The sequence below is a fragment of the Bacillus rossius genome, chromosome 1 (assembly GCF_032445375.1).
Source record: "Bacillus rossius redtenbacheri isolate Brsri chromosome 1, Brsri_v3, whole genome shotgun sequence".
In the NCBI taxonomy this organism is placed as follows: domain Eukaryota; kingdom Metazoa; phylum Arthropoda; class Insecta; order Phasmatodea; family Bacillidae; genus Bacillus; species Bacillus rossius.
In genome coordinates, this window is record NC_086330.1 from 103,857,325 (window position 1) to 103,875,928 (window position 18,604).

The window sequence follows — 18,604 nt, forward strand, 5'->3', positions numbered from 1 at the left end:
AAAGTGTTAGGTTTATAATGTTAATTTAACGACTTGACTAATTTCTTAGCAAAAGAGATTTAAACTGGGTGAATAACACTTAGTGCTGCTTTGTAATAAAAAGGTATGTTCTATATAAATGAATAGGATACGAAAAATTTCTGGTATACCAAAATATGTGGCTACCAAAATAACGTGAATTAATTTCACTAGTTTGTTTGCCTGATAATAGTTTATGCATTACTTTTCACAATCACTGTAGCTATGTTACCAAAACTACTTCAAAAAACTATGTCTCAGTCTCGGCAGTCAGAGTTTCACCCCTATGGACCACTCGTTCTTCCAGCGCGGACCGGGGGCTGCCCACGTGGTCGACGTCTTGCGACGCCGCTGCAGAGAACTGGTACCGCGAGAACTCCTGCGCCCAACACTGTTCCTCTCCCATAGCGCCCAGCAGGGGCGGCTCCAAGGTCGCGCGCCGGCGCTGTTCATTCTTATTCTCCTTTTTGTCCAGTTTTCTGTGAAAAATATGGTCATAAATGGGGCCTTTCTCCCACACTGTAGGGGTTTCTGTCATAACTTAGAAACACACAATATAGAATTTTCTATCTTATTCCTGTTCTAAGTTGTGTGTTTCTAAGATATTACTATTCTAAGTAATGTGTATCGGCGTTGTGTGTTTCTAAATTACAGTTATAAGTTATGACTGTTCTAAGTTATGTGTTTCTAAGTTATGATAATTTCTAAGTACTGTTTTATAAGTTATTATTGTTCTAAGTTATGATAGTTCTAAGTTTGTGTTTTTAAGTTATGATAATTCTAAGTTATGTGGTTCAGCTTTGTGAGTTTTTAAATTATATTTTTAAGTTATGACAGTTCTAAGTTGTTATGTTATTAGCATGTAATTTTAAGTGCTGTTCAATACCTTTACGATTTCAATTGGGTTTTCATTATTATATTTTAGAAAAACTTTCAAAATGACATGATTTCACCTGAGTTTGATCATTTGTAATTTACTAAATCAAAAGGGAAAATAACTTTTTCAGGAAACTAATATCAACATTTTTAAAGATAAATTAGAAAACCATAATCGAAATTTAAGATCCAGATTGGCTTAAAAATGTTGTTTTAAAGATTTCATTGTTTCATATTTCCATAAGGAGGTTCATTTCATGTCCCTCCTCTGTCGGCCACCGCGGTAAGGCCTCTCTATAGAATATGAGGGCCACGCATAAATAAATAGACCAGAGCCTCGCAAAGTCTAGGGACGTCCCTGGCTTCCAGTGCGAAGCAATGACAAATTTGGAAGTGGTCGGAGATGTTAAACGCGTGACGAATGTCAGGTTAGCAATGATCAGTAACATGTAGCAGACGATGGTGATCTATGGAGTCTTATGCTGCAAATACCACACCCACACACACACACAACCATGCCATGGTCCACGCCTTGTCCTCTTGCCAACTCGTCAGACGATTTCCAACATTTATTGCTCGCTGAGCGATTTAATACTCGCTCCCTAACGAGCAATACTTCTGACGTCACACTTCCGTCACACGTCTCCTCCTGGCGTATTCGCGGGCTTACTCCCCCCCCCCTCCACTAGACCAAGTCCTTCGGGCGGCGTGATGGTATACGGAAATTCCATAGAGTAGTGAGGGACAATTTAATTCAGTTTATCTTCTTACCAGAGAAATGAAATGTTACTCTAGGAACTACATAACTAAATACTATAAAAATTTATTTGTACTTCAGCAGTCAACAACTTTGGAAATTTTTTTAAACGAGAAGAAATATTAAGAAATTCTTGGCAGATAACTGCAATGTAATAACATCAGTAAATTTGTTGTTTAGAAATTTTTGGTAGAATGGTTTTAGACTTCGAGGAGAGCTGTGTGTAATACCAGGCTCGTGCATATATCAAATTGAGTATTAGCTAGTACCATTTATATGGAAGTATTTAATTTAATTTTATAGCCAAATGTGACATTTAGCTAGTTTTTCAACGAAAATAATTAATAAATTTTATTCTACGAATAGATAGTTTATGAAGTTTTAGTTCAATCATCGTGTTGAACTCTGGATTGTTCAGCTACCAGGATCGACATACCCAGCAATAGAACCAGACGTTGCAGTTCCCGAGACTTCGAAGATATATTTCGTCAGTGATCATCAATTTGTGAAAATGTTCACAACATAGATTTTATTCAATAAGGACTAGAGGCGTCAATGACAAGAGGCTTCAGTATTAGTTGTATTTCAACTATAGACTTTAACGGGGGCTACGAGTGAAATATAAACTTTTCTTCAAGGGACGAAGTCATTCACGAGGTGCCTGGCCTACAACTGAAATGACTGGACATAACTACATTGATTAAAAGAGAAAATGATTCTACAGTGCGACTGACATCGTGCGCAAGTCGCGAGTGGAAGAAATTAGTGCAATAACTGTAGCAGGGTTTGGAAAAAGTAGGGAATGTTATACGACATGTTTGTGAGTGTTATGCGGGGTGATGTGAGATGAGTCGGGGGGCTGCAGGTTTGTAACCAGGGGTGGGGGACAGATTGAGCCACCCACCCGACAGATGCCAGGTCACATCTCTGAAAAGCAGAAAACAAAGTTTGCATTACAGGAACTTATAAGAACAATTTTAAGAGAGAAATTAACTATATAAACAAATGTGTGAGTAAGAGCACTGGGGGCACAATGTGCTCCCTTCAGCGTGTGTTCGCATGCATGCACCGAGGAAACAGGCCGATTGTCCACTCCAAGCCGGGGGTTTATGCACCCCTGGACACCAACGCACTTCTAGGCCTGGAACGTTCTTTGCAAGCCTCGCTAGAAACGAACACTACTTCCGGCCGCGGGACGGTCAAAGGGTTGCTGTCATAACTTAGAAACACACAACTTAAAAAAACACAAAATAGAATTTTCTAAGTTATGTCTCTTCTAAGTTGCGTGTTTCTAAGTTATGACGATTCTACGTTGTGTGATTCAACGTTGTGGTTTATAAGTTATGTGTTTCTAAGTTATGACACTTCTATGTTGTAATTGTTCTAAGTTATGATTTTCTAAGTTACGAAATTTCTTAGTTGCGTGTTTCTGCGTTGTGTGTTTCTAAGTTACGTGTTTCTAAGTTATGATCGTTCTAACTTATGCCAGTTCTATGTTATGTGGATATTTGTGAGAATTCTAAGTTATGACTGTTCTAAGTTGTGTGAATCACGCTGTCAAATATTTTCCTTCGTAGCTATGCGTGTCCTCTACCTCCCAGGCTTGCCCCGGGATATCACTGGTTGCAGAACCCGCAGGCGCTAATCACAGAAGTCGCGAAGGAACCGGTGGGAGAAACCCACCATGTTACATACAGTGTAACTATCATACTCGTGTAGCTATAAAATGTTATATTATTTTAATAATTCTCTATCTAATTATTTTGAGATCATTAACAGGCAATTTTTATTTTAATCCTAGCATGAATTGAGAGCAAGAAATCGTTTGGTTTGCAGTTTTGAATGAACAGATTGTAAATATACTCTGTCATAAAACTACATAATTTTAGTAAATCAGTCATGAATCAATATTTTTTTTTCTTTCCTACAATAATAGAAGCCTGAGTTTTTCAGTAAAACCAAAATTTTCATTGATTTGTGGGTGATCTACTAAAGAATAAAGCTTTACGACAAATACTACATACAAAAGATTACTTAAAAATGTATACTCCATGATTTCGTTTTATAAGTTCATACTAGAGTAAACTGGCATTTAAGTTTTTTTAATAAACACTTTTTTAAGTAATACATATTTTTATTACCAAATTACAATAGTTCAATATTATTTAAAAAAAAAACACAAATTATTCGACAAATAAACTGAGGATACTATCCTCTAAAGAGTAATTGCGCGTGCGTTTTCACTGTAAAGACGTCAAGTTCGTTATATGTACATGCCCAAATCTGACTCCTTGGACGACTATGGGCTACCAAGGATATTATTTCTCTATTTATTTGCTGGTAACTTTGACAATCCGCCAAAATCGTGCAAATATCGCATGCTTTCCTTCTCCGGAAAAAAAAAGTTTTTGAAGTGAAACGCAAGACCGGATATACAATTACAGCCTCTAACTCGAGAGTTTTGGCACGTCGTTTCGTTCATTAGGTTCTGCAATTGAAGGGTGGTCTAAGCAGCTGGCTCCTCATCTTCAAACGCGTGATTCGGCATTGTTTCCACTTTCATGCGCCATGGATTTAGTTTCTGGTGAAGACGGGACGAGACGAGCCCTGCGACTCTCGTCCAGAGGTACAGAAAGAGAGACGGAGAGAGAAAGAGGTAGCGCGCCGACGCTCATTGCGTGGCACTCGCTCCTCCCCTACTCACCCCTCCCCCGGCTCTAGAGTCAAGCTCGTTCCGGGGCCGCCTCCACAGAAACCTGCTTCGTGACGGCAGAGATTTGTCCGTGCGGTCCGACGGGCTTTCAGTCTTCGGCCCGCGGTCACGAGGGGCGTACCGGTAGTACGCAGGTGCTGTCGCGACCAGTGTGTGGCAACCCACCAAGAAGTGAAGCGGACGTGGACACTGGGAAAAATAAAAAGGACGTGCGCTAGCTCTTTAAGGGAACTGAACGCAAACGCCGAAGAATAATAGGTAAAAAGAACTCAGCGATGTGCGGGTAGCTCCGTGGACGAGTTTCTCGTTCGTCGCGTGACGCGGTGTCGGCCGAGGGCTAACCAGCAGGACGTTAGCAAACACGCACGAAGAAGAGTGTATCTGAGTTGCAGTTCTCCGTGCGGACGCTGGAGTGGCAAGCATGCGCGACCCGCGTCGATGGCCAGCGCTGGCCGCCGCAGCGCTGCAGTTGGTGCACCTGGCGACTTCGCTGTCCACCAAGCAAGGTAAGCGCGAAGTGGGTTAGAGGCGGCCTGCTGACGTGGAAGGTGGGAGAGAGGAACTAACGGGACGGTATTCCCGTCCCTCCAGGGTGTGGTTGGAGCAGGGCTCCAGTTTAATTACCACCTGGCTGTACCCGGGGTACAACGGTACAGCGATTGGTTGTGGGAGCGGGTGGGGAGAAGACAGAGAGAGAGAGAGAGAGAGAGAGAGAGAGAGTTTGAGGTGAAAAGGTCGTTGACTCCCAGCATTGCCCACCGAGGGTACGTGGGCACATTCTGAATGGGCTGGCCATATGCTCGGCCTGTCACGCAGTCCGACCGAGGCACAGGAAGTCGTTGGTGACGTGGCCGCCCGTCCTGTCCTCGACAGGTACCATAGAGGTGAAGAAACAAAAAGTATCCCCCTCAAGGTCAATGCCTTAAACGATGAGTGCTTGGCCCATCATGACTGGTAATTTTTCATACACTTTGTTCGACTGCCTTTATTTTTCTCCTGCGATCTTGGTGGATAGTTCTCGCTGGTTCCATGGACATAAACGTTTCACAAGCACAGTATCACACACAATAGTTAAACTACACTTAATGCAATCGTATATTGTGATTAGAATCCAAACAAGCACGGTATTAGTATTAAGCAAGAGTTGTTTCTAGCTTTAACTCTTGGTTAAATATTCTTTTTTATGTTTTCGGCCAATCAGAGGCTATGAACGTCGTACTAAGTTATCGCGTAATTGAAAAGGCGTATGTTGACAGGAATTTACCCTATATTATTTTAATTCGTTCATTAAGTTCGTACATTTTCATATATTTATATATCTATATTTTCAAACCACTCCATAAACATAACGGATCAATTTCCAAAGGGAAAAAAAAATAGTTTTTTTGTCACCACATGGTGAAAGCTATTAATTTTGTTTGTTTGATATTGAAATTGTAAACCGTTCAGAGTCATACCTTAAGCATTTATGCTATCTTTATCAGTTCACTGAAGTGTTTACCTGTGTTCTTGTAAGTTGCTCCCAATAAAAAAAAAAGGTTTGTGCACTTAATACACGCTAGTATTTGCGGGTCATTGTTGTATTCGAACAATCGAACACAAGAGAAACAAAGCATGTGTAGGAGAAAAGATAAGTTGCTTACGTAACTATGCTGTAACAGGGTCTGTTTTCAATCTAATACAGTTGGTGATATAGCTGCATACTACGGGGGGTGAATATTAAAAGAAAAATATATTGTACGTGTTGAAATAACAATTCGTATGCAATTTTGTAACTTAAATGTCCTGTCAAGTTTCGTGATATTTTTGACAGTGAAGGATTCCGATGAATGATGTTACCGTGGTGTTGTGAACTTAAATAGGTTTAACGTATTAAAAAATGGTATTGGAATAAAATTGATTTGAAGTAGCTAGACAACGTCGGAAAGTTACTCTATCCATAACACATGCTTTGACTGAGTCAACATTGTAGAGACATCTAGAATGAACATGACGTAACTCCCAGATCCAGACGTAAATACGGAAATATATTCTTGCTTTATTCTTTGTTTGTTCAAGATATATTATAAAGCAAGAACGTTAGTAATTAACAGTAATTGTTTTAAGTCATCCTTTTAAAATCGAACTTTATCACAGGCGTACGTGTTACGTAAGTGTGGAGGGATATAAACAGTCACCCCTCCCTAATAAATCCTAAGCAATTATATATATATATATATATATATATATATATATATATATATATTTATTCACCAACAAAATGAAAGAATTTGAAAGCAAACTGTTGGGAAAGAGGTTTTCAAGTCTATCAACGTTATGATACCGATTTACACACACAAGGTAGTAAGTAAGAAGCCGCAATATCGAAGACGGGATGTGAAGTCAAGTGGGGAGGAAAATACATTCGTTGCGTCATATTGTAAAGACTCTTTTTTTGTTTTTTCGTAAGAAATCATTGAGTGAATATTACGACCACCATATTGGATGGAGAAATTTTCCGGTCGTTGCCTATTTATGGTCCGATTTGTTTAGCTTCACTTTCGCTAGCATAATGCTCCATCTGGAATCTTCTGGTATCTTTGGAGATACACGTAACAATTGTGAACTTTTCGAATATCTGTTGTCCAAGGTGTAGATTGAAAATCTCCTGGTTTGGCATTGCCCTAATTATTATTAATTTATTTAAAATTTTTGTTATACTCAGGCCACTACAAAAGTCTGAAAGTTTAGTAGCCAGACAAAATCTAGGAGCCATTTATGAAGAAAAAAAAACTTTTCTAATTAGTTTTACCTTTAGATTTTATTTTAACATAAATGACTAAACGCCACTTATATAGCATCTTCGTAATTTGTCACAAATTAGAGTTAAATAGCTTATTGCAATCTGAACCCAGTCTTTTACGTACAAGATGTGTACATTGTAACTTTTTGTTTGTAAACCGAAGAGAAATATTCATGTAAAATTACAAATATTTGAAGGTTCTACATTTACATGAAAACAACTGTATCACTACAAAATAATTGTTCGTAGTGAAACTGGTTTCTGATTCTTACATTGGTATTTATGCGTTGTGTTGTCCCAGAACCTCCATTTGTTTAAAGTTATTTTTAAGCCGTTCAATGAATATCTTTCCAGTATTAACTGCGCACATTAATAAGTGTAATAAAACAAAATACAGTCATATTATTTAATGTTCGATGATATTTTCGATGGTAAAAAAACAAAATTATGCCGGATTGAAACATAAAATGAAATATAAAATTATGCGCCAATTTTCATAAGAAATACTCAGTAGGTATTATCTTAAAAAACTAATTTCATATGTATATGCAACAATAACCATAGTCATGTATTGTACACAGTTACAAGAATTTTCTTGTAGTATAGAGCATCCCACTCTTAGATTGCAGTATGGAAGTAAATGGGCGCATTTTCTCTCTCTAACACACGCCGATTGCCGTTAGCACTGTCCTTGTTTCTTCGTGCGTTGTTGCCAAATATCAAACGAAATTTAAAATTTAAATTTTTGGACCAAGCTTTTTTTCATATTGTATAGGATCAAAATACGCATCAGGCAATGCTTATTTTGAATACTTAACAATATTTTAAGTGTCCGAAAAAATTAAAAAACATAACTTATTCGCTGCGAACTGTTTTGAAGTATTCCGATATGTTTCACATCAAAAAAAAAAACCTACATGTGTATTTCATTAAGATTTTTTTTATTAGTAAATTAATGCCTTAGGACGCCACCGAACAAATGTTAAGACAAAAACTGTACAGGTTTCACTTAAATAATTTTTTTAATATATTGAAATGCATTTTCTCACAAACTGACACATCAAAAAGTTGACCCGGGGAAAATTTTTTTTCTATTAAAGATAGATGGGGGACGAAAGCGAGAAAAATGTTCACAATGAATTGAATTAGTTTTTAAAAGCAGCCCCATCTCAATTGCTTCTACAGTTTCCGTGGAAATAGCTGTTAAAGATGTGTCTTATCAGTACAAGAGCGCGCGCTGCCGTCGTAAGAGGAAACAGGGCCGTGTGTTTAGATAAGTGGGGTTCTGTCCTACAAGCAATTTCAAATACATGGCTTCCTTAGTCAACAAAAAATATTATAATCGATTCTTGAACATAATATTTAAAATGTATGAAATAAATACGAAGGAATTTAATAGCGATCATGGTACAAAATTTTGAATTATTTTTCTATCCTTCTCACCAAGCATCTTATCAAACATTGTTTTAGACAAAGTTTTGGAAAATAATTATGATATTATTACAAACAATTTAAACAGATTTGATAATTTGTCTACTAAGGCAGTTATGTTTTTTTGTCCGGTGAAATTTTTTTTCGAACCCATGCAGTTATGGCTGGTCGTATCAAAAATGTATTTAGAAAACATTTTTCGGCATTAGGTAATCCGAGTTATCATACGTTAAAACGGATTCGATATTATTCATATTATGGGAGTTGTTGCGATTTTTCTGTTTTTCAAAAAATCTTCCCCATTTCGAACCAATTGTTCGGATTTTTCCCATAACTTACTCGACCGAGAATTTCCATTACCGTATTTTATTTATCATTTTGGACATGACTTGTCCAAAAATACGGCATTTATCGGGCCCATGAAAATGTGATATATATATAATTATATAGGTATATATATGGGATTTTTAGAACAGAAAAGAAAACTATAAGAAAATTTCGTCTACAATAGGTAGTTTTTATTTGAAATTTACATAAAAGTGGCATTATTACAAATTTATATGTGTAATAGTATAAAATATTATAAATTACGATATGATTTCTTAAAATGCTTCTTGTTCTATCCAAATTACAAAGACACGCATCTCCTGAAATTCGTAATGTGTTAGAGATTTGGCAACAGCGCGCGCCATAAGCCGTGTACTGCAATCTAAGAGTGGGACGGGCTATAGGTCTGTTACAAACTATTTATTGGCAACAGTTTTCCAAAGGAATCAGTACAGTAATTTTTTACCCCCTATTTAACTACAAAATGGGAAGAAATTTTCAAATAACTTTATTGGTATGTTGGCAAACGTGTTGTCAGCAAGGGAAAGTTAGGTGCCATGGCGATTCGGCGCCCGGAGCCCTGGCTAGGCAGCGGCAGATAACGTCAACTCGAACAGTAACTGTACAACACCCTACAAAGCCAGTTGAAAGCATGTGAACTTGAGGTTCCATCTGAGAAACATATCTGCGTACAGCATCGATCACAGATAAGCATCTTCGGAGCAGCAGGTTAACACGTGGGGAACACTAAAACAAGTCTCTGCAGCCAGGAATTCAATAATTGTAAAACCATTTTGGAAAGTACTATAGCAACAACCATATTTGACACAAAATATATCTAAGTATAATTTCTTAAAATTTTAAAATCTTTTGCCATTATTATTTGTATTTATTAGGTTGTAATACAAACCACTTTAAGTAATGTAAAATTTATTTTCCGAGCATATTTTGGTGAAAATAAAGACATGGTCATTATTCCGATATTTACTCGACGAATTTCTCCTATATTTATGGAAATAATTCCTTAAATTTGAATGCGAGAACTAGTCCACGCAAGGTAAAAAGAATATTGAAAGTTAAATTTTATAATGAAAGTTTTTTTTTTTAAAGAAATGCACCCTGCTATAATTAGTAAGGTTAAATTATTTGATTCTCATCAATTCTAGAAAAATAACCTTAGCAATGTAGTTAAATAAAATTAAAGCTAGGCCTATTTAAAAGATAGTGAATATCTTGATTTCCAAGATATAAGGGGTTTTATTTGCGGAATATAATATGAAAAATATGCAGAGTGAAAATTCAACTCTTAAAAACAGTGCTAAGTTATTATATTTAAATTAATATAAAATGAATATAATTTTTTTACTAAGCATAAAATATGTGAATAATCTGTTTAATGGAGCCTTAAACGTCGTGATATAAAGGGTCAATATACATAAATTCTCTCTGTGGAAATTTTTTTATACGTTCTGCTTGTATTGTACCTGTGTTAGCAGATCGATGTATACAGAGCTTCTAACGCGTGGGTGGGCGGAATTCTAGGTTCCACACTTGGTTATATCGTGTTCGGAATGTTTCCTTATCACAGTTCATTCAGGGTGTAGCTTAGCTCCTTCCAGTGGCGTTCGCAAGGGAAGGGGAGGGGGGGGGGGGCGCTTAGTGGATATAACTACCCTCTGAAGTAATGAAAAAATGTGCGAGGACTCGATGAAGGCAGTATGTGATGAAAATTGAACCGTTACAATACCTGGAACCCCAAATCACATAGGTAGTGATGATTGTTGAGAATGATAATGTAAATGTCCAAACCCCTTGTTGACGTAAGTTTTTTGAAAAACAAAATTCTCTTTATATATATATATATACACACACACATACATACACACACACACATATATATACACACACACACACACATATATATATTTTTTTAAATCCTCTCCCGAAATAAATTCCTGCATGCGCTACTGGCTCCTTCGCCCTCGGACTGCGGAAGACATAGGGGCTCCATCGCCCCATCACCTCTCCTAGTTGACTTCTGGCTCCCTGTGGTTTCTGTCACCACTGCGTTGCTTGGGAGCCAGAGCAGCCTGGGTGCCACGACCATCATCAACACGGCATGTGTCGGCTATGGCGCATTAGGTAGATTCCGCGCCTGTTACAGAACGCTCGGGATTTGACATAAAATCACACGAACATAGAAAACCAGCGTAAATCACCTGTTTCAAAAAATATATATAAATTAATCTAGGCAATCTACAAGTAACTAGCTATGTCTTCCTATGTGAATGCGATTTTATGTCTAATCCATGTTTGACTCGTTCAAATAGAGGTAATCTGAAAGCACACATATTTAATCAATGAAATTTAGTTTTTAATTTCCATTGAATTCCTTACATCGCTTTTACTCTGGAAACAGGGAGAGAAAATGTCATGTGGAACGCTTATTGATGCACTTACACATTTTGAAGTAAATAACTGTAATAACGATATTAACGAACTGCCTTAACCCCATGTCATTTCAAATATAAGCTCTAGGTTAAGATTTGAAAACTATTATTTTCCGTATTGAAGCTTTTTTTTACTATTAGTTTCTGGAGGGGGGGGGGCAGTTTTTATTTGATTAAAACGCCGGCTTTCATGCTTAACATAATTTAATCGCACAACTAAAAACGTTACTCTTGGGTTCCACCCCAGCCCCCTCGCCCCGAGTGGGTTTCAACCAACTGTGCCACGGTGTCCTAACCGTAGAGGGAAAAAAGTCCAGATATTCCCATGGAAAGCTTAGGAGAAATATTGCATGCTCTTCTGTTCCAGGGTTTATTGCCTCAAGAGGCGTTTATACAATATATGTATATCTATTATAACTTACTGCCGCGCCACGGAGAATTTATTGTATGCAAATATAAGTTATTCACGAGGAGGAAAATGAGATTCTGCTTGGTTTCAAGGAGACTTTGAACCTGTGACTTACAAGTGGTCGTAAGTTCATGAAAATCTAACAAAATTCAGTGCTGTGACGATACCACCTACATGGTTTTGTTTAGTAAAGTACATCATAATATATAATTTTATTTTTAAGTAGTATTTTTCCAGTACACAAAACCATGCGTAAAATTAGGTATTCTCGTAATTAAAAAAAATGGCATCATTGTAATAAAAATTTAAATCGACAGTTGAAAAAATACTAGTTTTTAATTTTGCGATAAACAATGTAACTGTATCTAATAAATGAAAAAAATCCCTTTCGGCCGCAGATTCAAGGTAGATTTATTTTAGGTAATTTAGACCTTCAAATTTGGCCCAAATTGACCTTAAATTCACCAAATTGATTTAAAATTTCCAATTTTAAGGGGGAAATATTTCCAAAAAATCTAAAAAAAATCATTAGATTAAAATATTCTATTTTCAAGGGAAAATTTTTCCGTTAAAACTGGAAATTTATGGTATTTTGGCCAATTTTCGGCATATTTTGAAGGTCAAGGTCAAATTCACATAATATGGCAGCCGTGACGTAAAAATTCAAGATGGCGACCAACAATCCCAATCCTCATTTTGACTCCATGTGCCCGGAGCCCCAGAAGTATACTACTTATTTGTTTTTGGCTTATGCTCCTTCAGGGCGTGTCAAATAAACCGCAATCCAATTATTAGAGGCCTTAGATTTCCATGGTTTATTAAACCAGGCTATAGACTCCACCATTTTAAACATACTTGAGGGATCACAAACTGTTCATTGGCCACCGCTTGAATTCGAAGCGATATCCCGGATATGTCTATAACTGATCTTTATGTAGGGACTGGGAAAAAAAAAATTCACGGGTTAGTGACCCCTTGAATGGGCTCCACAATCCCGTACATACTCGGGGAAATTTCTCGCGTTTCATTGGCTACCCAGTTGGGAGAAGTGGGGTTGTTTAAACTTTATTTGATATTTCTTATGCCGAGGGCTTCTCATTGGATCAGAGTCTCCTCACCTAAATTCGTGACATGCTAAAATTCAAATAATGATGCCTTTCCGTTATTGGTACACAATTAAACTGGAGGACTCTGGGCCAATTAGAGACCCTCAATCAAAAAAGACTCAAAACACAAGTAACTAAGTTGAGACACCCCGCAAGTCAGCAGGCAATGGACTTGTGACGTATGCAGAGGATCTTGAGTCTAACCAGGAGGTCATTGAACTCGCGAATTTTTCCAGTTCCTACCAATCGCACAAACGCGCCAAGGATGAAATTGTTAGAATTCTAGCCTATTGCGCAATTAAACTGCGAATGTTTCCCAATCAACACGTTCGACCACTAATTATCTTCACTATCACAATTTTAAAAAAAGTAAACATAGACCCGGAAATTTCGCGGATTCACCTGGCGTCAGGCTCTAATCCACATGCATGTGTATTATCTACCAACTTTAGTTTTCTTATTGGCTGATACCTTACAGCGGAATCTACGTGATTGGGTCGCTCTGCTGCTTCCCGTTAGTTGATTCGCCCACGGTCGTAGAGGGGAGTGGCGAAAGAGTTGTGACTCATACAACAAAGCATTACAAAGGCGTAAATGTTTGCGGTTACCTTGCAGCGCTGCTAATAATTACGTATTTTCGGTATTATTTACTGATTTAGGCGTTCAGTTACGGAGTTTTGCGTATTTATTACAGAATATAATGAACTTATAATGACCCGTCAGAAATATTGTGCGTCTTATCAGCGTTTCGAACGATAAATCTTCGCACATGTTTCGGTTGGCTGTTGGGTCATGTATGGCACATTAATTTTTTTTTAAAATCCAGTTTGGGTAGAGCCAGTTCAGCTAATTAGGCGAGTTATAAAAACAAATTCACACGCAAATTTAAGAATCCTAACATACAAAAAGTATGCGTGTACTTATGTAAGCGCGTTAGAAGTTATACTTACTTGACGTAATAAATAACTAATTTTTGGTGCATGCAAATAATTAATATAAATAAAATAATAAACTGACTGGAGTGATGTTATAAATACCATTGGTAAAGTGTGGATTCAATCAAATTAAAAAAGTATTTACCAGTGATAAAGTTCATTCTTAATTTAAAGGGTGTGTATTCTAGCACTACGTGATATGTATAACAGATTGAAAGAGTCCCGCCTAGAGTAAGGTATTTGAATTAGAGAACGCTTGAGGGCGCTTCTAGCGCGGTATCGCCTCTGAGCGAGGCTTTGAACTGGAGCGCAGTCTTCTCGTCGTGCGTAGGGCAACAATGAGATTGGAGTGGTTAAAAAAAAAAAATTAAGATAAATGTTTATTGCAAGTCCCGCGAGTGCTTACAAGAATCTCTTCCGGATATTTCAGGCCTAAATTTATTCTGTAAACACCCGTTTTCGCGTTTCCCATTTTTTTCTTCTAAAAATACAGTTTTAAAACGGAAAACGGAAACAGAAAACTACACATACGCCCTCGGCGTATTCTTGAATGTTTTTCATGAGCAGACATCGCTTGGATATATGAAGAAGTTTTCAAATCGCGTGCACTGTATTTTTTTTTAATGGAAAATAAATATTCACGTAAAATTACAGATATTTGTAAACTTGTACATTTACATGAAAGCAACTGTACCACTAAAAAATAGCGTTCGCAGTGATACTGGGTTCTGATTCCTACCCGCACATTTACGCTTTGTGTTGTCCCAGTCGGCGCTGCCGCAGATGTCGTGCGCAGCGCTGTACCCGGTCTATCGGCGAACATTCCTGCTGCTCTTTTATGTGCCATTGTGTATGTGCTCGCGACTTACTAACTTTCCTAACGCGCCCGTTCAATTATAATTTCGTAACCGACTTCCTTAATTTTGAGTTTTGCTTTTAAACACAAATACAAATACTTATGTACTTTTACATAAGATTCCTTAGGAAACCAGTTGCCAAGAAATACTTTGTAATAAATACTACAAGAAAGATATTGTAACTTTGTACAACACATGGCTATGGTTATTTATGCATGTATGAGATACTTCTTTCGAGATAATAATGAGCATTTATCTACACAAATTGCCGCATAATTTTGTATTTTAATTGATGTTTTATTCAAGCATTATTTTTTCAAACCGTGGATATTCAAAAATTGGACTTTATTTTGTTTTATTATGCTTATTAACGTGCGCAGTTAATACTGGAAAGCTATTCAGGGAACGGTTTACAAATAACTATATATTGGAGGTACTGGGACAGCACAAAGCATAAATGCCCGGGTAAGAATCCAAACCCAGTATTAGGCCGACTGCTAACACTATTTTGTAGTGGTACGGTGGTTTTCCTGAAAATGTACAAATGCACAAATATCTGTAATTTTACATAAATATTTCTGTTCAATTTACAATTTTTTTTTCTTTACCATGATAACTTTTGTTAGGGAGGGGGGATGGTTTGTCTTGGGACTTGAACCAGGATCGTCTTGGTGGAAGGCGCGTGATCTCACCACTGGCCCAGGACTCTTGCCTCGGACACGATAACTGCCGTCATTTTGCACAAATCACTTCCACATTGATGCATAAATTGAAGAGTTGAAAAATCTCGGTCGATTTCGTTGATCGGACAAAGGGGGTAAAAATGAGGAAGCTGTTTTGGGGGAAAAATAAAGAAAAATCACTACAACTCCCATAATATGAAATATATTGCATCCGTATGAAGTTATCATACCTCCTAAGAGCAGTGAAACAATATTTGATACGACCAACAATTACTGCAAGGGGTGGTAAAATATGGAGTTTGAAGGACAACAATTCCATAAATCCTTTAGTTGGCTCGGTATCAAATCCGTTCATCATTATTGTCAACCTTCTAAACGATTATCTAAAACCTTTGTCTGAAGCAGTATTTGCTAACAGGAAGTTGGCAGATTGTCAGCTATGCTCGAGTGCGCAGTTTGTTGTCGACTGCAGTGTTTTGTAACGTGAGGTAAGGTCAAGCAGACACGTCGCTTTACGACGCACGGATCGCCACACGATTAGATTAACCGTCGCGCCAGCTTGCTCGAGATTGTGCAAAGGAGAGCGAGGAAGCGTAGTGGTAACACACTAGCCTTGCGCTCTGGAGGAAACCGTCTCATAATATCGCGATTATTTCGCGGATTCATTTCGCTCTAAACAAGACTCAATTGTTCTATTCGTAATAAAGTAATTTTAGATAGTGGCTGATACCACAATTTATTTTTTTGTAAAGGGAACAGAAATATTCATTTAAGATTACTCATATTTCTACATTTATAATTATACGAGACAACTGTATCGCTACAAAATAGTGTTCGCAGTAATACAGAGTTCAGGTTGGGGTTACTATGCTTCGTGTTGGCCCAGTACCAATTATTTGTAAACAGTTCCCTTAATAGCATTCCAGTATTAACTGCGCACATTAATAAGCATACCTAATAAAACAAAATAAAGTTCAATCATTGACTATCCATGGTTAAAAAAATCATGCTTGAATGAAATATAATTTAAAATATAAAATTATGCGCAGATTTTCGTAAATAAATACTCAGTATTATCTCGAAAAACGCATTTCATACATGCAAAAATAACCATAGCCATGTGTTGCACAAAGTTACAATAGTCCTATCTAGTATTACAAACTATTTCTTGGTCACTGGTTACCAAAGAAACCTTTTGTAAAAGTACAGATAGCTAGTTTTTTTTGTGTGTGTGCAAGGGCGCATCGTTTGGAGTGTTACACGCGTCCACGCCTTGTTTCTTACTGGCCCAGAGTCGTGCGAGGCGATACGACAGCACGTGGCGCATACAATTTATTTCAGGAGGAGATTTGAAATAAAATTTAAAGACTTTTTATATTAAAATCTTTGTAAACGAAAGATGGCTAGGACAATTAATTACATTATCATTCTTAACATGCATCACTGCCTTTTAAGTTTGGCAATCCAGGTGCTGTGACAGTTCTCCTTGCAACACCCGAACTAACATACTGACTTCACCTTCGTCTTTTTTTATAACCCCTGCGTCGGATACTGTCGACAGCACCTCTATCAATAATAATAAAAAGAAATTACAGTGTTTTACACACCAGCTTGGCACAAAAAAAGAAAAGGTTTCGCTACGAAAAGCCTCTACCCGCCGCAACTGAACAAAACAAGACAGATGGTGACCACAGTGGCAGCGAATCGCCAGGGACCTGCAGATTTTGCGCTATTGTTTGGCGACGAGATGGCAGCGGTTCCCAATTTTTTTTTTAGGCCGGGGAACCCTATGATCGACTTTCTTTTGGCGGAACCCCAACTCCTTCAAAGGAAGTTATTTGACAACAATTAATTGTGAACATTCAAACCAAATTTGTTTTATTTACACCTTATTTTTAAAAGCCCCCTGATACATAATTGTTGAATGTTGTAATGTTGTAATCGAAAATAAACTGTAATTTCTAATTAAAAACATTTATTGCACTTATCTATAGTGATTAATGAACTTTTTTCATATTCTGAATTAGGTTTAATGTCTGTCGGCTGCCTGCTTTATACGACACGCGTCCTGCCTCGCGAGACCTCTGTGACCTGCCCCAGGGTTCCGCGGAACTCCTTCTAGGAACCGCTGACCTACTCTCACAGATTGCAGTTGCGTGTGTAATCAAGGCTTGGTTATTAAATGTGGTCACCTTGAATGACAAAATATTCCCAATCACCTTGAATGACAAAATATTCCCAACTATATTGCATTACATTGGTTCCGAACACATTATAATCTATGTTAGTTTTATTTTTTTTAAGAATGGGTTAAATTATGAAATTAATTTTCCTTCTATGTTGTCAGTTGGAACAGACCTACATAATACAGTCTGTGTTTAAGCATTAAATATGTGTGTACACATTCAATGATTTAAGTAGTTTTTTTTTGCAGTGATTGACAGGTTTGACCGCCAAAACGCAATTCCAAAATGTTCAGAATAGTTGGAATGTACTGAATCTTCTTTTAATTTTTTGTCAACAATGGCCATAAATGTCCATCCTCGTCAGAACGCAGAAGTGTCTTTTCATTTGTTATCCTATTCAAGCACCGAATTTCCACCATCAGTCAACATTCTTAATTACATAGTTTTTTTTAAGTCTCTGCTAATTTGTTTTTTATGTCATCTTTGTGTTAGCCATTGCAGGTTGTCTAGCTATTAAAAAACTGTCAATCGCCACTAAATATTAATTTGTAGTTAATGTTTTATTTTTAGTTAGTACTGGTTTTTCATGACCTTGTCAATTTAATTTCAACATTGCGTCCAGTTTCCCTGCTGATACAACCGAAATAACGATGTAATCAGAAAGTTTCAGTGTCATTATTAAAGACTGCAAATTCTGGTTTGTTATTTTGGACAGTCTCTAGATTGAATTCTTAATTATAAAATTATTTTATCTTAGAAATTTAACCCCAGTGATTGACAGGCGATAAATTTGAGTTAAATGTTATTTTAAAATGTATTGTTACTTAGAGAATAGTGAGAAGAAATTGTAAACCGTAAACATTGGCTAGTTTATGTCCGCTTCAGAAGATAATTGAAATAATGTGAGATGTTTTTGACAGGTGCCGCAAGAAAATTCAGACTTTGACAACTGAATATTCTTATAAAATTAATAATATAAATTATAAATACATTGTGCATCCGAGTTTGATTTATTTATTACGTCACATTATTTGGCTGCACTTTCCAAAACGTTTCACCTTGACTTGTAGAGAG

At 37.1% G+C, this 18,604-nt stretch overlaps 1 protein-coding gene across 1 annotated transcript in view; it reads left to right on the forward strand.

Moving 5' to 3' along the window:
* The first annotated feature begins 4,421 nt into the window (after positions 1-4,421).
* The window catches only part of LOC134541232 (low-density lipoprotein receptor-related protein 2), a 574,163-nt gene continuing 559,980 nt past the window's right edge, over positions 4,422-18,604 (forward strand). The window contains exon 1 of the mRNA XM_063384501.1: positions 4,422-4,870. Coding sequence (XP_063240571.1) covers positions 4,786-4,870 — 85 coding nt within the window. The 5' untranslated portion in view covers positions 4,422-4,785. The remainder of the gene's footprint in view (positions 4,871-18,604) is intronic.